The following is a 22,080-nucleotide window of genomic DNA, read 5'->3' on the forward strand; positions in this document are numbered from 1 at the left end:
TACACTAGTCTAGTATTTTTTTCTGCAGCAGCAGTATTGAATTTCAAAAATGCGCACCTGTTATATTTTGTTTGCGCAAACGCGGCTGTTTTAACTTAAAATTTGAAACGTTAGAATAGAATTCAACATATAATTTGTACGATCAACTATTTAAGATAAAAAAGGAGGCTATTTGTCCATGTACTGTTACTAAACCAGAAGTCTCTGTCGAGAATGTAGCTCTACTGGTTTATATGTACTTAAAACAAAGGAAGAGACAAGTAGCAGTTGAACTTGAAACTTTGCAACAGCATGAATACAAAAATGATACTTGATTTAGCCTCTTTTTTTGGGCAAAATTGCAATAATACTACAACTGGAAGTAGCCTTTGAAAAGAACTTTACAGAAATTTCACTTTTACTAACCATGCCAACATTATACATCAAAATTAAAAAAAAAAAAAAAAACAATTATATATCCCACAGTACTCTGCTTGCATGCTGCATTATATTAAAATCAGACCAAAACTGTAGGAGGAGAAATTGATTATAAATTGATCTGGAAGTCGATTAAATACAAAACACACTAGATCTAACAATTCTAGAAGCCCATCAAATACCAGAACACACTAGATCTATCAAATCTAGAAGTCCATCAAATACCAGAACTATCAAATCTTGAAGTCCATCAAATACCAGAACACACTACATCTATCAAATCTTGAAGTCCATCAAATACCAGAACACACTAGATATAACAAATCTAGAAGTCCATTAAATATCAGAACACACTAGATATAACAAATCTAGAAGTCCATCAAATACCAGAACACACTAGATCTACCAAATCTAGAAGTCCATCAAATACCAGAACACACTAGATCTAACAAATCTAGAAGTCCATCAAATACCAGAACAAACTAGATCTCACAAATCTAGAAGTCCATCAAATACCAGAACACACTAGATTTAACAAATAACTCTGTAAAGTACGGTAAACCTATCAAATGTTTGTCGATTAGACAGTTATGGTCGCTCTTTCTGCCTAATGATCTTATCAATAATCTGATTATTAATATCCCTTTTCAATGGTTCTCTGCAAAATTATTTCGCTGAAAAACATCCTGATAGTCAACACGAATTATCCAATTAAATTCAATATTTAGAAAAAAGTTTCTGATTACGATACCACCCGATGTTTTAGAGATAAGTCTTCCAATTATATACTGTAATTCATATTGCTACTTATTGCAGTCCTATTTTTGTATTTTATGTAAAGCAGAATTTTAAAATTTTGAAAGAAGAAAAAGAAGTTCCTTGCTGTGTTCTCTACCATTCGGTATTTAGATACCCGCTATAATTCGATACGGGAAAAAAACGCAACAAAGAATTTGACACATCTATTTGAATGTTCTACTTGAGTAAGACATTATTGACAAACAACAGGCACCTGACGTTACTTATTTTTCTTATAAAAAGAAAAATACCTCCTTACCTTATTATTTGGTATGGTTTTTTTTTCTTATATAACACCGTGTATGTCCCAAAATGCAGGGTGTATACTATGTTGTGCGCGGGGTGTATGCTTTCGAAGCGAAAGAGAGGGGGTCGAGGTACGTTTTTTGTCCGTTTTCTCAGCTTACAGATATTTTTCGCCAGAAAGCATGTGATTAAGGAAGAAAGCATTATAAGGAGTATATGGATACCTATGAATCCACTGGACACCTTCTAGCTTTACCAAACACCTCAACACAATTCCGAGGATCGGAGCAAGATTGACACTACACTGTGTTTATGATCAAATATCAGAACAAAGCTTTGCTTTATCATCACTTTTATATTATTGTTAAATACATGTTTACTATATAGATGTTTGTACAAATTGTCTGTAAATAAAACAGTTTGTGTATAAAGTTATTGACGAAAAATCAATGTTGTGTCCGGGTGTATGCAACATGTTGTATATGGGGTGTATACCCCATATATTTCTGGATTGTTAGTGCGAAGTATCAATGGAAATATTATTCATACGGGTATATAAGCGACAGATAGTGTTCATAAAAGACCTTAATATTAATGCCGAACCAAAAAGTAATTTCCATAAACTTACTGAAGTATAAAACAAACTAAATTTTAAAAAGTCAAAAGAATAAAGAATTTTTAAAAAAGGATCACATTTAAACATAATAGACGCTAGGTGTTCAAGGAGCGATTGTTATCTGAATTAATGCTACATTGTAGATGGTTGCAATGGTCTAAATCTACTTAATCATTAAATCTCACCAAAGGAGGCCCTCCCCCCTCCTATTCTGCATTGAGGACACTTTGTCCTTTCTTCAGCTCGTTTTAATCTAAATGTTTCGCCTGTTAAAAATAATAGAAACTCTACATGAATGGTGTATTATGAATAAATCTTTTTTCTTTTTTTTTTTTTGTTTTGTTTCTGCAATATTTATGTTATCAATACATGTATTCTTGAGCATTTATGACAGTGACGTAGAATCTTTTTTGAAGGGGGGATACATAAAAAACCTTGACAAGCTATAAAAAAGGGGGGAATTTTCGAAACTCAAAACTCCTATTTCAGATGGGTTGTAGGTCCCATCTTTTTTCAGTATCAATTTTCCTTTTTTTTTTACTGAAACACACTACATTACCATTATTTGACTATGCTGCAACGAAAAGGGGTGGGGCAACCTGACTTGATGAGCATTTTCTATAGTGAAAAGTTGTCTGGAACAAAAACGTTTCTGTATGATATATTAATTTTACTTCCAATTTTCGCAATGTGCAGACTCAATTTTCCTTATCTGAAAAGTTTTCATATTTAACAAATCACAATAAACATGTAAAGCCTGCTATAAAAATGCACATTTCTAATAATGGACGACAATTTTCTGAGGGCATGCACAATTGAAAAAAAACTGTTTTGGATACAATTACAATTTTACGTTGAACTGTAATTAATATCAAGTAATGTTCACCCCTCCTCTAATTCATTATCGTACTAACATGTAGTAAAGTAACCAAAAAAAATGACCTAAGACACACACACCCTCCCCGGGCTCATTCCTAATAAATATGTACTCAGTACAATACAATGCCTCAATATAAAACAAATAGTTTACTGCCAATTATGGGCTTCTGGATGCAAAGTACACAGCATAAAAATACTACATATAGGAGAACATTTTTTGCGGTGTTTATGACATTACAAAAAGCTATTTTTCAATGTCATTTAAAAAATATTGCAAAAAAAGTTAAACAGAAATTAAAGAGAAAATGTTAAATGTTCAAAAAGATGCATGTGCATGTGAAGCATTTATTAAGGTAGGATCTGAATAAGGTGCCTTTAAATCGAAAGTAGCGATGAATTGTTGGTTATCACATTATATATAAACCCTGTATATTTACTTCCATGTGGATGCAAAGCCAAAAGTGCGATGAACGTGTATCAATTTTTTTCCAGTAAATCGAACACATGAACCTGAAGTTGTGCTATTACAAAACTGGTGAATAATTTAAACAATTAATAGAACTTTCACAAAAGTCAATTGTTAAGTAAAATTTTCAATGATATTTCAGACAATGATACTTTAGTGTAAAATAAGGGGTGTACACAACGCGTTTAACATGTTGCATACACCGCGGACACAACATTGTTTTTTCGTCAATATCTTTAAATACGAACTGTTTTATTTATGGACAATTAGTACAAACGTTTATATTGTAAACATGTATTTAACAATAATATAAAAGTGATGATAAAGCAAAGCTTTGTTCTGATATTTGATCATAAACACAGTGTAGCGTCAATCTTGCTCCGATCCTCGGAATTGTGTGAGGTGTTTGGTAAAGCTAGAAGGTGTCCACTAGATTCATAGGTATCCATATACTCCTTAGATAATGCTTTCTTCCGTAGTCACATGCTTTCTGGCGAAAAATATCTGTACGTTGAGAAAACGGACAAAAAACGTACCTCGACCCCTCTCTTTCGCTTCGAAAACATACACCCCGCGCACAACATAGTATACACCCCGCATGTTGGGATATACACGGTGTATAAGAACATAAGTAACGTGAGATGCCTGTGTATTAAACGTGATGGCTTCAACTTCACTTATTCATGTAGTAATATACCATTACATGTTACATGATATTATAATATACATGTACATGTACTCTGTATATTTTGCATATATAGTTTGTGTACAATGACCTAGCTGCAGATCTGTAGCTTGCTGCTGGTCTGAAAACAATTGGGATGGACGTCCATCCCAATTCTTTTTCAGACCAGCGAGCTACAGCTCTGCAGCTAACAATCACCTTGTTGACTGATGTTTTTATCACATTTAGTTTGTCTGTCCGTCTGTAAACTTTTCACATTTTCGACTTCTTCTCAAGAACCACTGGGCCAGTTTTAACCAAACTTGGTACAAAGCATCCTTGTGTGAAGGGGGGGGGTTAAAATTGTAAAAATGAAAGGCCAAGTCCCCTCCCAAGGGGAGATAATCAAGAGAAGACAAAAATAGGGTGGGGTCTTGAAAAAATGTTCTCAAGAATTACTGAGTCAGAAAAGATGAAACTTATGTGGAAGCATCCTGGGATAGAGTAAATTCTAAATTGTTCAAAACATGATCCCGGGGGTTGGGCGGCGCAATCCGGAAACAAAGTATTACATAGAAATATATAGAAGAAAACTTTAAAAAAATCTTCTTCTCAAGGACCACTGGGCCAGAAAAGCTGAAACTTACGTGGAAGCTTCCTGGGAGAGTGTAGATTCTTAATTGTTTAAATCATGACCCCCGGGGGTTGGGCGGGACCACAATAGGGAATCAACGTTTTACATAGAAATATATAGAATTTTTTTTTTTAAATCTTCTTCTCAAGAACCACTGAGCCTGAAAAGCTGAAACTTATGTGGAAGCATCCTAGGATAGTGTAGATTCTAAATTATTCAAAGCATGACCCCCGGGGGGTGGGCGGGGCCACAATAGGTAATCAAAATTTTACTTAGAAATATATTAGAACAAGAGGCCCATGGGCCACATCGCTCACATGAGAAGCTTTGACCATTCTGTTCTTTACCAGATTTCCCCCTTGTAATACATAATGCATCCTCACCCACTGATCATAATTTAGACATTTTGAAATCTACACTACCCGAGGATCCTTCCATGTGCACATAAGTTTCAGCTTTTCTGGCCCAGTGGTTCTTGAGAAGAAGATTTTCAAAGATTTTCCCTATATATATCTATGTAAAACTTTGATTCCCCATTGTTGCCCCGCCCTTCCCCCGGGGGTCATGATTTGAATAATTTAGAATCTACACTATAAGAAGATGCTTCCACATAAGTTTCAGCTTTTATGGCCCAGTGGTTTTTGAGAAGAAGATTTTCAAAGATTTTTCCTATATATTTCTATGTACAAATTCGATTCCCCAATGTGGCCCCGCCCTTTCCCCGGGGGTCATGATTTGAACAATTTAGGATCTATACTACCCAAGGATGCTTCCACACAAGTTTCAGCTTTTCTGGCCCAATGGTTCTTGAGAAGAAGATTTTCAAAGATTTTTCCTATATATATCTATGTAAAACTTTGATTCTCCATTGTGGTCCCGCCCTTTCCACGGGGGTCATGATTTGAACAATTTAGAATCTACACTACCCCAGGAGGCTTCCACATAAGTTTCAGCTTTTCTGGCCCAGTGGTTCTTGAGAAGAAGATTTTCAAAGATTTTTCCTATATATATCTATTTAAAACTTTGATTCCCCATTGTGGCCCCGCCCTTCCCCCGGGGGTCATGTTTTGAACAATTTAGAATCTACACTACCCCAGGATGCTTCCACATAAGTTTCAGCTTTTCTGGCCCAGTGGTTCTTGAGAAGAAGATTTTCAAAGATTTTTCCTATATATTTCTATATAAAACTTTGATTTCCCATTCTGGCCCCGCCCTTCCCCCGGGGGTCATGATTTGAACAATTTAGAATCTACACTACCCCAGGATGCTTCCACATAAGTTTCAGCTTTTCTGGCCCAGTGGTTCTTGAGAAGAAGATTTTCAAAGATTTTTCCTATATATTTCTATGTAAAACTTTGATTCTCCATTGTGGTCCCGCCCTTCCCCTGGGGGTCATGATTTGAACAATTTAGAATCTACACTACCCCAGGATGCTTCCACATAAGTTTCAGCTTTTCTGGCCCGGTGGTTCTTGAGAAGGAGATTTTCAAAAAAAATTTCCTATATATTTCTATGTAAAACTTTGATTCTCCATTGTGGCCCCGCCCTTCGCCCGGGGGTCATGATTTGAACAATATAGAATTTACACTACCCCAGGATGCTTCCACATAAGTTTCAGCTTTTCTGGCCCAGTGGTTCTTGAGAAGAAGATTTTTTAATGACCCCACTCTATTTTTGTCTTTTCTTGATTATCTCCCCTTGTGAGGGGACTTGGCCCTTTATTTTTATAATTTAAATTTCCCTTTACCCAAGAATGCTTTGTACCAAGTTTGGTCAAAATTGGCCCAGTGGTTCTGGAGTAGAAGTCGAAAATGTGAAAAGTTTACAGACGGACGGACGGACGACGGACAAAATGTGATCAGAAAAGCTCACTTGAGCCTTCGGCTCAGGTGAGCTAAAAATCTTTAAAATTATTCTTCTCAAGAAACACTGGGCCAGAAAAACTAAAACTTATGTGAAAGCATCCTAGGGTAATGTAGATTCTAAATTGTTCAATTCATGATCCCCAGGGATAGGACAGGGCCATAATTTGGAATCACGATAGGTTATTATACAAGGGGAAATCTGGTAAAGAACAGCATGGTCAAAGCTACTCAGGTGAGCGATGTGGCCCATGGGCCTCTTGTTTAAATTAAAGTTACAAGGCCAATACTTTTATTCTTAATTTACAGATTTTTCCGTTTGCCAAAACATGTCATGTAGCACAGGGTGGGTTAGACTGGTCGACAGAGGTTGCTTACTTTTCTATGTACTTTAGCATTACCCATAGCTTTGTAGTATGACGTATCTTCCATGAAGTATTTATTCATCATCATTAGTGTGCTCTAGTATTTGATGGACTTCCAATGTTAATGTGGGTTTGACAGACAGACAGACAAAATGACAGACATAAATTGTGACTCCTATATATATTCACCAAACTAAGAAGGCATGCGATGATCAAGAGCACTCTGTTCCCTTGGTACACTCCTATCGCTAGCATACAACTTAAGGATGGATAAATTATAAAGTGTCTTGTGTATTGTAATTGCTATGTGTTTAATATAGAAACGGAAACTTCGGCTTGAACTATGTTAAAAAGGAAACCTATTTTTACACATGTTTAAGCGCTCAATAAATTACGCCGTAAGATGTGTTTTAGAAAGGGGTTTGGAGATGTAAACCACTCTTTATGACAACAATGGTAGGTTATTTATGTATTTTTCTTTTGCTAAGACAATTTTTATCATGAATTATCTGAAGTATTTCAGATGCATGACTGTATAGTTTTGAACTAATGTAGGTGTCTTCGGCCTAAACTATGTAGCAGTTTATAATAATTTAAAATTTCTGTTTTGTTGTGCTTTAAGAAACTTTTTGTTCACTTTTGCAGGAGAGACAGGTAGCCCTTTTCGTATTATTTAATCTAATCCAAAACACTGTAACAGTTGGTTTTCTCCCGGCAAAATGTTCTACAGAAAAGGACGTGATCACTTGCTTGAATCAGACCTATATAACTCCTCAAAGCTTTCCATCAACTATGGTTGAACTTCGTCTGACGCATTCAGCGATCATCAATATACAGAGTGGATTTCTTCAGGCTCTGACCAGAGTTGCTCCCAATTTGAGAGCAATCATAATCAGTTCATCAGATATCACATACATGCATGCCTGTTCATTTTCCACTGCTTCTAACCTAAGTCAAATATTGGTCAAGGATTCCAGCATACAAGAAATCGTGCAAAATGCGTTCTCGGACCTGAAGTCTGTACAAAAAATCGAATTCATTAATGTTCGTATCAAAGAAATTTCCAAGCTGGCTTTTCATGGAGTTCAAGGTGTCGAGCTGTTCAAAATGGATAAACTAACAGTGACGAATATGAGTTACGCTTCTTTTGCCGAGCTTGACGAGGTACGTGTCCTACAGCTGACCAACTCTTACATTCAGTTAATGGAGAGCCAGGCTATAGTCAATCTTAAATCAGTCTCCTCGATCCAGATCACAGGGAATACATTCAAGTCCACGCTGTGTGGATTCAACATACTTCAACCGGGTCTGGATTTTACGAACAACAACCTGACATGCAATACCAATATGACCGCCACTCTTAGTTCTGCTGGAAACAACAGATGTCTCTGGAACGTTAAGGATATGTGCCCGGAGTTAAAAGACACTGGTATAGTAAAACACAGCTACGACTGTCAAACTATAACCCTTGATGAGGGCATTCGACCAGTGTCCCAAGATGAAATTTTTGACATAGAGAACTCAGAAGACCCCAACAACTGTGGAATAAGCAATCTCTGCACATTCAGAACTTCATTCTTCTGGATTATATATAGTGTACTTATTTCATTTGTTGCCTGATATTGCTTTCCATTATCCATATATATGTATGAGGTATGAATCAGTCCTTAACCATTCTATGAATAATATATACAGTAAAAACGTTTAAAGCAATCATGGATAGAGGTGAAATGACTGAATGAAATCCGCTACAATACTTTCTCCTAGGTCTGCATTAGGTCCTATCTAGATATTGGTTAATTTACTAAATTTATTTAATACCATAAAATAAAATTAAATCAAACACCAACTTAACAATAAACTTATCCCTAAAATTGAAGATGAAATCACCCTAAAAAGTCATCGCGACACACTTACAATGTAGTACTTTTAAAAACTGAGTAGGATACAGATTTAAGTCCCTATGACATTATTAGTCACAGTGGCACTTAGAAATAAAACTGAGCAGTTTCACAAACAATTCAGTTGATTCATAACACAGCCAAAGCAGTGAAACTTTAGGCATGAGCAACATCCATTTAAAATGAAAACTACTTAAAGTACTAGTGAATAGGAGTCTGTGTTTTTACATTTTTGCAAATGATTGCTGCTACATGTAAATGCCACGAATTGGTTAATATTTTGTCCAATTGGTTTAGATGTAAACGTTGATTGGCTACATGTTCAATGATTCCATTGATACATGTACCACTGATGTCTCAAAGACAAAATTTGTATCAGAATTTTTATTTACAACAGAGCCTGTATGGTACTAAAATGAATTCACAATTTCTTATTTTCTAAAAATACTATTGAGCAGGAGAAAAGAAAAAAAACTGCCTAACATAAAAGTATTATTCTCAACAACAATTATGCTTGAAGAATGCATAGTACATTTATGTGCTGAGGTCATGTGAAGGAAAAGGCAAATTGCACATCCTCTTTGTAAAATAATTACTAGAGTATGTAAATCGTTATCATAACTTATAGTATTACATTTTCTACCCTATTTCATAGAACAGTAACTTCAGCACAGTTCATTGACAGTACAGTATGAATGATTTCAAGGAGAAGGTTGCTGTAGGACCAGCCTGCTGCCTCATCCATATATTTATACAGAACACGAGCTTCTCTTCGAACATCCATTATTTCAACTTTAGAGTCATGCACCAATATGTACTTGTAAAGTACTGGAAATATCTCACCGGGTCTCTTTCTTTAGGTTTCTTAAAACATACATGTATATCATCATACAAGACACTTGTTTTTAATGCCAGCATTCAGTATATCCATTGTCTCGTATTCAGCCATTTACAAAAACACGTTACATTACTCCGTTTCGACAGGAGTTTCTTTTTGTCCTGTGCTAGGAGTTTCCATGAATATTACCATTGGTAGAAGTGTCTTTAAGTTCTAGTTCATCTTTGTTCTCTGTTGGCACTATTAAGGATTTGTAACACTGATCGCCTGTCCTATTGGCGTCATACTCAGACCTGATTGATAGTGTCTGCTGTGTCGTTTGGTTCAGTCGCTTAGAAGCAGAGAACGACCTGCTCCGATAGTGTCTTATACTTCTCTTTATGTTTGAGATAACCTGGTAATGAAATAAAAACGATATTAAATGTATTGTCCATATGGCAGATATAAATAATCCAAATCAATTTATTTATAAATTTACCAAAAAGTATAGGTTTATACAAATTAACGTATAGATTGAAAGTGAGTTCAGTCTGTTACATGGCACCCAAATGCATGATGTACTTCTTTTTGACTATTTAAAAGAATCGACGTTTATTAAAAAAAAGGACTTAGTTATTAGACTGAGTGGATCTAAAAATTCAAGAAGAATAAAAAAAGATTCATTTGCTCAGGATAAATCCACAGTTTGTCGCTTTTTGTGGAAGATTACAGACAACTTAATGGAGAGAGATAACTGACCTCCTACTTACCTCGCCGTTCAGAAAACAGAACACCATGGCGACGAAGAAGCCCTGAAACAAAAGAACCAAAACTGTGTCATCTAAATCACAGTGCAACCAAGTGTCATTGTACAAACACAAATTCTGAAGTTGATATTAAAAGGATGATGGGGTTCCTCACTGACAACATATATGTAGTCTTTGGAGACCAAGTTTCCAACAAATTGTTGGAAATCGATAGGGACTTATTATGCTGCATTATAAGCTGACCTATTTTTATATTCCTTTGAAGAATTTACCGGTATTCAAAAACGTCACTCAAGAAGAGAAAACACTAACGGTGGCCTTCAATTCGACATTCAGAGATATCAATGATGATTGATCAATATATAAATAATTAAATATTGCATGTAGTTGAGTGTAACATTGAAAATTTACACCCCAAGAAAACCATTGTCAACCGAGGCGCAGCCGAGGTTGACAATGGTTTTCGAGGGGTGAAAATTTTCAATGTTACACTCAACTACATGCAATATTTATTATATTATACTGAATGTTTTAGACAAATACATATTACAGTGAACCGCGCGAGCATAAATTCCGCGCAGTCGCTATTTTTTAGAAAACCACCCGTCGTCAAGCAATGTTGACTGTTGCTACGCAGGAGGGCGTGGCTTCATTATTCAGCGGGTAGTAGTGTTTTTTATCAAATGTTTCTCGACGAATCAGATTCAAGTAATTTACATGAAAGTATAATATTGAACAATAGTTCAGTATTTTCATTCGTATGTTGACTCGATATATCCCAGTGAACCTGATATAATAGACACCATAGAGTCTGCCAATCCTGTTTTGTATTTGGATGTTTTTCTGACTATATAGATGATAAAGGCTGACTATTAATTAAAGTGTATGGCAAACGAGATGAATTCAGATTTCCCGTCCTCAGCTTTCCTTGTTTATGTACTATTCCACTTTATCATATACTTAGTAGTAAATACACCGATTCTGCACGGTGTGATACGGGTGACTCACAATACCTCATATCACGGACCGGTCCGAAAAGCCATATCACGTATCGGACCGGCGGGCCGAAAATCCATATCAAACCGGAAGTAACGTTTGTATTAAGTTTAAAGGTTAATTTACTTGATTTTATTTAAATATTCATATAAAATAATTCTTTTATGACATTTGTGGTCTTAATTTTTTTCCAGTTACCTAAAATTGGCTCTATTAAATTTTAAAGAAAAATGTCACTAACAAGCACAAACATTCTTCAACGACCATATGTGAACTCGCATATTAAGTATTTTAAATATATGATAAATAGAATACTACATACTAAAATCCATATCATATGTCACATCAGCCCTCGGGCCCCATATCAGCCCGAGGGCCGGAGGCCCTCGGGCTGATATGGGGCCACTCGGGCTGATGTGACATATGATATGGATTTTAGTATGTAATATTCTCTATATATATCACTTGCTTATGGTATTTATGATACCCAACTTATTCGCTACTCTAAAGCTTGCTCTGAATACGAGCATGTTTTAAAGCCAGGCAGGCTACTCATTGATAAGTTGATTATACAAGTATTACAACAACCTCGCTAAAACTCAGCCTTTCGTAAATTTTATGGTCAATAAAATGACGTTGTTCGCAAATATAATCTAATTATCATTGGGTCGTATTTTGACTGACTTGTTTAACATCATTTGTTAGGCCTTTGTTTTTATACTGAATTGATTATGATAGTTCTGTATGTATTACATGATCATTACATGATCATTACATAGGGCTAACGGCGGATGTGACGTGTCAACAGGGGAATCTAAAATTCTAATCACCCGATCCTCTGGAATTTCGTGTTTCATGCCCTCTTCATTTATTTGTATTGTTTACAATTTTTTTTAGATCAATCACTGTTCGTTATTTTTACTTTTTACATGTACATTTTGAAGCTTACTTGCTTAAATTTTTCTAAATTCTATCTCCAGCAAGGAAATTTTGCAGCCATCTTCCGAATCACTTTTTTAATGTAATAAAATTAAATGCAACAGGAACCTTTAAATATTATATATAGGATAAGGTGCATTAGAGGAGACAGCATCTCTTGTCGGGTGGCTACACCTACCAAGAATCCCTTGTCATGAATGGGTCACGAAAACATCCGTTGATATTCTTGCATGAAAATAATGGGCTCAAAATTTGTATCTTGAGCTTCAGCATTCGACCTAATGACAAATTGTAAAAAGGTCATTTCACTGACCATAGAATTCGATAAATGTTGAATATAAAGGAGAATGTTGACACAGCTGTTTATCAACATATTTATCAGTAGCCTGTCTCAGTTTAGAACAATCTCTTCTGTATTGGCCTCAACTGGGAGGCACAAACACTATGTGCAAGTGAAGTTTTAGTCTTCTATACTTAATTAAGAACATTAATTAAACTCTCGAGAATGTAGTCATCACAACCCAATTAATTCATAAATCAATTTGCAGGTCTACATAACATGAATGACACGTGTCTGACCTGGTTGTGACCGATTATGACACGTGTCTGACCTGGGTGTGACTGATTATGACACGTGTCTGACCTGGGTGTGATTGATTATAACCGAGACCCTCTCGTAATCCAGACCTCCCTCCTTGCTGATCGGGATCCGGTAAATCGTCACAAACAGATGTATCCCAAACAAAGGGATCAAAATAAAAGTGGCCTTCACCGCTCGCCTGTAAAATTAACGGAAAGTTCGTGATTTATTAAGACATTGCTAAATTTGATGCAAGTTTATAAGAGGTATGGACATCTATATATGGACCTTATTAAAAGAGGAATACGTGTCCTTATTATACCTACCTGAAGTTACCCGGTTCATTTGGATGAGTTTGTATCTGAGTCAGGAGAATCCTTAAAATGTTGGATAAGAAGACAAGGTTTAACTAAAACAGAGAAAAAATATTCTTTCAAAATGTGTACGGAGATCTTTATAAAATGTGCAGCTGTCAGCGAAAAGCAAACGATATCTACAGATATATTCCTCAGTAATCTCTAAGGAACAAAAACAGGTTGTATATGTCAGTCTTCTCTCTGAACTACATGTCTTCAAAAAATTCTTCTAGGAATCTTCATTTTGGAAAACGTTTTTGTCAAATTTAGCAATTTCTTAATATTTCGAAACGTGAATTGATGCAGCAATATCCAGACAAATTGTATGCTAAATGATGACTTCACATTTCACAAAGGCACGTCATTTGCTAAATGACGATAAAACATTAGTTACTTAGATATTGGAAGCTGGCAATTTTTACGACTTGGTCACGAAATGTTTTATAACATATTATCCTGTGTTGATTTAATTTTTGTTAAGGTTCTATTACTGTCTATAACGCTCGTAAAAATATTTAAGCACTGAATTCTTATTTTTTGGTTGTCGTCATTCTTATCCTTTTCACAACGTTAGGGGTACTGAGTCAACATGTTGCTGTTCAGGCAATCGTAAAACAGAAATAAATTTCTAGACAAAAACAAGTGCTGTTTTATACACATACAACCGAGGACGTCAAAAATTAACAATTCAAAGCGTTTACTCCTATTTACAATCTCAAATTTTCTCTCTTAATAAATGATCGTTTTATTCATCTTTATTATAAATTTGGCGCCTCTAAAAACTGTTGTGGTTAATAAACACATACATGTACGTAAGTATGCATACGTACGCATACGTACATGTACACATGTATATGACGCGGAAAGTTAATTGATGCGAGAGGAAAATGACAAAATTAGTGAATTTCAAACGTTCAATTTTTACATTGTTACAATAATTCGAAAGGTTAATTGTTTTTCATTAAAATCAACCAAAACAACATACAAATCTTGGTATTTCTAAATCACCTAAGAGGGCTGTGGGTTGTGGCCAAATTTAGACTATATTAGAAGAGCTCCATATGGAGATATACAAAAATGATCAAATTGTAAAACTAAAATGTATGAAAATTTTCTTTGCCAAATGATAGTTTACAGCTTAAGATATCATATATATCTAATTAACGAAGTTATATCTGCTGGTTAATTTGTAAACCCCCAGCCTCCTAAAGGTGCACATAGTTAAAATCCCTATTGTGTGTTCTACCGCGCTGAAACAAGGTGTCGTATTTTATAGAGAGTTAAATAAAATTCGAATTAAACAAGTAGAAAATTACACTAAATGTAAATATAACACTTACAAACAGAAATAATATATTGGGCGCATCAAATATCCATTCTAGATGCCCATAGCCATGTGCCCAGCAACTACAAAAGAACAGCAGAACGTCAGAAATCATTATTAAGCAATGAAAGATAACTTTAATTCGTCATAATTACAAGGCAAAATGCTTTTGAGTAACGATTTTATTCAATAATCCTTAATATACGGTGATGTGTGATATGTTTTAATCTGTTATAAATTTGATATTTGCTCCTATGAAAAGAAAAACGCTTGACGTTTTGAAAGAGATCAAATCTCCTTTAAATGTGCCTTACACATCAGTGTTTATAAACATAACATTAATCTGTAAGGGAGATGCGATATGCCATACATCACAAAGATAATATAAAATCTTTTTGCACCACTTAGCTATCATTTTCAGCAAAGAACTCAAAATCTAAACGGGTGCAAAAACATTATTCTTCTGAATGCATGGATAGGTATGATAATCGAATTTTTTTTTTGTTGTACATGGATCACTTTAAACATTTTATTTCATCACATTGCTAGAAAAATGTTTTTTTAAGCATTAAATCATTTTTTTCAAGATATAGTCTAATAATTGCAACGGCAAACAAATTGAGTAACGCGCGTTACATGCATATGTATATAATAAATAAATAATTATTCAATGCTTATATTTAAGTTTTTCACTTTTTCTCTCTACTGCAGATGAAATTAACATTTCTGTATCCTTGTATTATCCCTCGGGTATTCCGGTAAGTTACAATAAATGGAAGTGCAACAGATTCTTTTCAATTTTGGCGTGGATTTTGATTTTTGCTTATAACGTTGCACTTCCATGTCTTTCAACGTTTGTGACATTAAAGTGAAAAGCATTCTTTAACCTTTTGATCTATGTCCATGTTATGTTGTTTTGAATGCCATCGGCTTTAATTACACTTTGTAAGCAAAAAAATACATGTGGAATGTAAATATAATTTGTTATTTTTATCCAGTTTAACTTTTATCATGGAACTTAAGGATAAAGACAGACTACTTGACAAAATACACGTAAGACACAATTTAAGTGTTTGAGAGAAACTTAGGGATGGGTAGCCTTTATAGAATACGAACACTTGTCGCTAAGCTGACCTTTCATTGTTAAGGATTCCCCGTAAAATCCCATACAAGGTTGAGGAGACCAAGGGCACAGCCCATCCAAACACGTACATGACCCTGAGTGATCGTGGTGGGGAGAAGGCATTAGACATCAGACGATGTAGATAGAAACCTTCACAGAACATCCACGTATAGGTACAGCACTTAAAGTAGATCTTCAGGAAGGACAGCAGCTTACAGCCCGCCTACAAACAATGGGAAACAAGATTACACTAGTGGTAAAAGTATGGCGATCAAATACAATCTTTACTGTTATGTGACGACTAAATATATAGTCCGAAAGTACATGCAAGTTATTTTGTTGTGGAATTGAGACTTGGGTCCAGGTCATACACGGCCTAACAAAACCACTGACTGTAAGTTAATAACTTCTATAAAGAGTGGAATATTTAACATTGATAGTTTTTGTCCGCGCAAATTCCAGTAACTTACGCCATTTTGTAACAGTGCTGTTTCGAACACTGCCGTACTTGTGACTTTATCATACGTCACTAACATGTCCCACAAGATCTCCATCACTTCTTTAAACACGAATGACAGGAAGAGGTTGATATGTAGACGTATTCGGTGTTGTTTTCGCAGTGATCTGATGTAATTCAAAATACCATTTTAGAAATCTTTAATTTTGTAGAAAAGAAATTTAACTTAGAGGCTTTGTGAGCTGTTGTTACAATTAGCAAAAATTGACTTGAAAATTGAATCAAAGGAAACTAACTTGAATTTCATAAAGACATAAACAGCCGGAAGTAGAACCACAAGACTCGCTACGCTGCACCCAAGTCCGATCAGAAGTGTTGTCTCCAGTTCCTATGGAGAGTTTTTAAAAAGATAAACATATACATGTATTACAGCTATGTATTGATAGTAAACTGAAGGTACTGTGAGCACTGAACTCACTTTATGATACCACGCCTCCCATATGACCATAATAGCAGATTCCATGTTTTGCTCTGGGAGGCCCGTAATAAGTGTCAGACCACAAAGTAAAATTTTTGCAAAATTACATTAAGTAAAAAAGAATCTATGAAAGTATCATTTAATTTTATTCATTGGTATAAGAGGAGTTGCGTACAAATGATGGGTACCCTTCAATATTATAGAAAGAATGGCAGTGCCCATGTTTTGACATAGGAAGCCCAAATTATGCCTCAAAGAAAAGAATAAAATAGGAGGTGCAAAATCTCACTGTATAACAAAGATTCTGTGAAAGTCTCATCAAATTTCATTCAGTGGTATGAGGAGTTCCGGATAAGAGATGGGTACCCCAAAGTTTAACAGGCAGACGGACAGATATGAAGACAGACGGACGGACATCCCGATCACTTTATATTCTTCCACTTTTCATACGTGTCTAATAATTTGATAGATCATAGATCTATAAACTTTATGACTGATGATCATTCAGCACGTTCTTAGAGGGCATTTTCGTAGATGTTGAAATAGCTGCAGAACTGTAGCGTTATGGTTTTATATATTAGTCTTTGACCATAACGCTACAGATTCCGTAATGCAAAAACTGTGCAATTTACAGCACAAGATCTTTTGCGCACTTTTGGGGGAAATTTTCTCCACTTTGCAGCATTGTCTTTCACTCCCTAATTCTAGACACATTCTTTAACCAATCTGTTTATTTCATCCACCTCCCAACCTTTTATATTCGTCTCAACAGGTGATAAACTCGCTTGAAGTGAATTTTCACCAATCCAACAGACAATTCAAATCAAGCGAGTTTATTGCCTGTAGACACGACTATAAGGGGTTGGGAGGTGAATAAAATATACAGATTGGTTGAAGAATGTGTCTAGAATTAGGGAGTGAAAAGTGGTTGATTGACCAATGCTGCAAAGTGGAGAAAATTTCCCCAAAAGTGCGCAAAAAATCTTGCACCGTAAATTGCACATTTTTTACATTACGGGATCTGTAACGTTATGGTCAAAGACGTAAATAAAACCCGAAAGCTACAGTTCTGCAGCTAATGTTGAACAGATGGACAGACAGGCAAACTGAAAACATGCTGATTTCCTTCCGAGTGCAGGAAAACTCCTTTACATTATATATTTATCAGAAATTTAGGCAAGTTTAATGTTTGTGCTTTCAAGGAAATCTTTGGTTCCTGAGATAATATTTATATTAATAAATTAATAGCGCGGTACTTACGTCGTGTTTCAGACACGGGCTGTAGTCCGTACGTTGTATCCATTGTCCGTTGACCTGGCAGGTGCGCACTGCTTCTCCTAGAATAGGGCAATCAGAGTAAATAATTAAAGCTAGTAATTGTAAACAATCTCAAAAATATACACTCACCCAATAAACACGAACACATTCTATAAGGAACACAAAATATGTATCTGATCACGGCTTCTTATAATTCAACCGGCGTCTTCTATGATCTCTGAACAAATTATACTAAGATGAAATAATTCGTCTCCCTTTAAGCTGCTGGTGTTGTGTTCAGTTCTCTTTATTTTTGTTTCCGTTGATGAATCTCATTAAGATTAAAGCATTTTAAAGGGTTTTTTTTTTCAAGGCCAAAGTAAACCAATTGTTTATTAACTACTGTAAGGTATATCCCTCATCCTTTAGCAGTCCTGCTTTACTCTTTTTTTATGTCAAAGTAACTCGTTATTTTGGCCTTCAATAAGCAATTACAGAGACAAATGATATATAGTCGGTTATAGTTTTTTAGGGACAAAAACATAGTATTCTCCCAACTAACCTACTTACACCGTACATGTATTTATCATTACATCAAAAGTGAAAGGTGACCAGAATGAGCAAAGTAGTATTAAATGTTATGGAAATCTTTTAAATCTGGTGAAAATAATTACATGTAGTTTACATATAATACAAGTACGTAACAAAAAGAATAGCCAAGATTAAAAAAAATAATATTTTAATTGTTTTCTTTGAATTCAATATCCCTTACTCACGAGATGGTGTAAAAGAGGGCATAAACAGTGGACAAGACCCATAACTCTGAGTTCCCGGCGCTGCATCATGCCAACAGAGCCATCCGTCCCAGATCCGCCCACAGCTTGAGTTAGTTCCCTTGTATTCCGAAAGCTGCCTCTGACAACACAGCTCTGCGGACTCACAACAGGAAGTCCATTGGTGACACTCATCATGTGACAACAAGGAACACACCGCGGACTTGACCGACTCATTCCGGAAGTCCATGGACTCAAAACGTATCCTTCTACCGTCGTGTATAATATCCATCACCGGGGTAGGACCGGTGGAATTCAAAAATGGACGGAATTTTAGATAAAACACATAATTAAAACACAGTGCATACGAGTGTTGTCTAAAACTGTCAGTGGTGGGATGATATCCAAGGCGGGACCGGCATAACTTTCCTCTAAATACATCTGAATCAGCACAAGAATGATAGATGATCTGTAATAAATATGTGTCATTTTAGAAGGTATAGTTTAATTGTATAATGCTTCATTAGTAAAATCACTGTTTTATGCTTTACAATTTTGTATTCTTCCGTAAGGTCTATAAAAAAGTAAAATATCTCTCTCTCTCTCTCTCTCTCTCTCTCTCTTTCATAATAACTGTTACTAGTTTTATGAGCTTTCCTGGCCCTGTGGATCCAGAAGGATTTTTAAAGATATTTCCTATATATTCCTATGTAAAACTTGGGTCGGCCACGGGGGTCAATAAAGTTTTGCCATTAACATTAGTGTCATTGACATTCTCTCTCTCTCTTATCATAATAACTGTTACTAGTTTTATGAGAATAAAGTTTTGCCATTAACATTAGTGTCATTGACATTAGTATCATATATGCTGCCTTTGACAAAAACATGTTTCCTTTCTTTTATAGAAGTGCCTTCCAATTCAAGAAGCCCGTGTGGCGGAGTGACTAGAGCGTCTGCTCTAGAGTCGTGAAGTAAGGAGTCAATCCTTACGTCCCAATTTCGAATCCCCGGGACGTGGAGACTGGTCCTTCGGATGAGACCGTGTAAACAGAGGTCCCGCGTCGCAGTAGGTGCTGACACGAAAAAGATCCTCTCACTATTTAATGGCCCTAGGTGCCGAGTGTATAGGATAAAATTTTGAGCTCTCCACTGGCAAGTGGTGGCGTCTCCATATATGAGTAAATAATTCTCGAGAGGGACGTTAAACAATGGTTACACACAGCAATGGTTTTCATAAGAAATAAAGGAGAAAAGATTCAGTGGATATAAATATTAGTAAAGAGAATCTTAAATTCCAGACCTCTCAGTAAATAAGGAAACAGAAGCTTTCCATTTAGGCCAAAGTGCAAAAAATGTAATTCCGCTACAGTAACTGTGATAAGATTTCTATAAACAATAAAAGCAGAAGGAAACCTTTGGATCTTTACAGGAAAATGCATTCAAAGTAAATAAAAAAAACTATCAAAGAGAGCATCAGCACTGATTCTTTATGCTTCCACTTATCTTCGATCTTAGAAACAGAGGTAAAAGAATGATTTTTATTGCTTTTTTTGTTCCAGCAGATACAATGTTCTAACAAGTTGATTAAGTTATTTTCATTGTGCACAGGTGAATTTTCGGTACATCGGCTTATTTCAGAACCCAGCAAAGATTTAGCTTGACTCAGAATTCCTTATTTTTAATGAGAACTCGTTTATTTAAAATAATGCAATAACAAGGCATCTATCTGTTTAAAACAAAAACCGGTGCTCTAAAAATCGTGCTAACAATATGTAACAATTAACTTTGTAATAAAATTCTGTAAAACAACCACTCTCGGAAATGCATTCCACAAACAGATGTATACAGCTTGATAAATCTGACAAGTATGCAGCAATCATGTGCAATTGTCAATGTTTTGTAGTTGTACATTTCTTTCTTGAAAACATGTGTATCACCGAATGAAAATAAAAATACTTCAGAAAATGGTCAAAAAAAATTATTAATACAATACAATATTTTTAGCTACGAAGTAAACACTCATGTAAAAGGCATTGTATTGAAAAAGATTTATAAATATTTTTAAAAAATGTGTTAAAGATGTTTAGTTATGCTCATTTAAAATATACTCTCAAAATAGATTTAGAGTCAATTATTAAGTAAAATAGTACATTATACATATATTATATAGAATTCCTTACAACTATGCATATATATCAAAGAATAGAAAATACAAGGCCAAAGTAGAGATTGTGACAAGCATTTTCTGACAACTTGTACAATTTTATTATAGAAATCTGAGTCCATGTATTCTGCTGGAATGTCGCTGCCACAAAAGAACAGTATTGCAATACAATATTATAATAATTATATATTTGTTGTCATCTTATCGCAACAAATAGATAATTGCTACATGTATTATTGCCCGATTCTAGTTTAACAGTTTAAAGGTTGCAGCTGCATTAAGTGAAAAAATGTCAAGTCATTGTCTTTTTTCTGAATACATGTATATGCTTTTTGGTCCATGGGTATACATGTACGTCAAATTCAATAGAACAGGAGGCTTAAGGGTCTTAACGGTCACATGGGTGTCCCATCCTTAAGCCCCGCACAGCCCCCATACTAATGGTCTTATGCTTTGAATAATGATAATTTATTCATATTCTATATACAAGTTTACATCCATCACCACAAAACATGCTTTGAAAGTTGGTATGACTTGCATGAATGTTATGTAGAGCCCCGTGAAGCCTACAAAACCCCTGATTATGGGCCATTAAATTCACAATTTTGGTTAAGGACTCAATGCTTATCACAATCATGCCAACAGTTTGATTGTTTGAAAACCAAGAGTTAAAAGAGTGTTTAAAAAAAAAAATGCTTTAATTTTGAAAATTTTTGTTCCACTCCTTCGGCCTTAGGGGGACAGGGGCTATGAACTTCAAAATTTTTGCCTCCTTAAACCTTAGATGAATTCTGCACAAAAATGTTCAAATTGGTTCAATCAGCAGTTTTAGAGAGGAATCTAAAATGTTAAGCTGGAAACGGAGGAGAGACATAAAAAAAAAATACTCGTAGATGTTGCTATTATTAATAACCTAAGGGACTGAGATAATCAAAAGAACCAAGATAAAAGTGCTGAGTGACAAAACATTTGTTTTACAATCGAAAGTTAGCTTGCAGACAGTTGCCCTTTTAATCTACACATATTTTTATCAGAAATTGCCAATCTTATCTCTAAACGTAGACGAGTTTTCCTTGTTCCGGAGCTATAAGTCTGAGATGTAGGTATTGGATTCTATTAACGGGAACACAGAGACGGATGACAAACCCGCTGTTTATGATATCGTTAACTGAATTCTGCCCTCCGAGTAGCGGAGAAATAA

At 35.3% G+C, this 22,080-nt stretch overlaps 2 protein-coding genes across 5 annotated transcripts in view; one reads left to right on the top strand and one right to left on the bottom strand.

The window, feature by feature from the left end:
* Positions 1-7,247: 7,247 nt before the first annotated feature.
* Positions 7,248-8,823, top strand: LOC134232006 (uncharacterized). Its single transcript, XM_062713949.1, has 2 exons — positions 7,248-7,403; positions 7,593-8,823. The coding sequence occupies exons 1-2, from the start codon at positions 7,392-7,394 to the stop codon at positions 8,565-8,567; spliced, it is 987 nt and encodes a 328-aa protein (XP_062569933.1). The 5' UTR covers positions 7,248-7,391; the 3' UTR covers positions 8,568-8,823.
* Positions 8,824-9,436: 613 nt separating this feature from the next.
* LOC134232004 (calcitonin gene-related peptide type 1 receptor-like) overlaps positions 9,437-22,080 on the bottom strand; it is a 31,458-nt gene continuing 18,814 nt past the window's right edge. For 3 of the 4 annotated variants that reach the window (XM_062713946.1, XM_062713945.1, XM_062713947.1), the window contains exons 3-12: positions 18,719-19,184; positions 17,946-18,022; positions 16,504-16,595; positions 16,221-16,374; positions 15,762-15,973; positions 14,644-14,710; positions 13,274-13,356; positions 13,011-13,146; positions 10,436-10,477; positions 9,437-10,080 (exon numbers count right to left, since the gene is read on the bottom strand). In XM_062713946.1, the coding sequence (XP_062569930.1) occupies positions 9,853-10,080; positions 10,436-10,477; positions 13,011-13,146; positions 13,274-13,356; positions 14,644-14,710; positions 15,762-15,973; positions 16,221-16,374; positions 16,504-16,595; positions 17,946-18,022; positions 18,719-19,184 (1,557 nt within the window). In that variant the 3' untranslated portion in view covers positions 9,437-9,852. Of the gene's footprint in view, positions 10,081-10,424; positions 10,478-13,010; positions 13,147-13,273; positions 13,357-14,643; positions 14,711-15,761; positions 15,974-16,220; positions 16,375-16,503; positions 16,596-17,945; positions 18,023-18,718; positions 19,185-22,080 lie in introns of all 4 variants that reach the window. The other variant, XM_062713948.1, reaches the window with a different exon arrangement.

Source organism: Saccostrea cucullata, unplaced genomic scaffold (genome assembly GCF_032062105.1).
Source record: "Saccostrea cucullata isolate Sc308-1 unplaced genomic scaffold, CSIRO_AGI_Scuc_v1 ctg148, whole genome shotgun sequence".
NCBI lineage: Eukaryota > Metazoa > Mollusca > Bivalvia > Ostreida > Ostreidae > Saccostrea > Saccostrea cuccullata.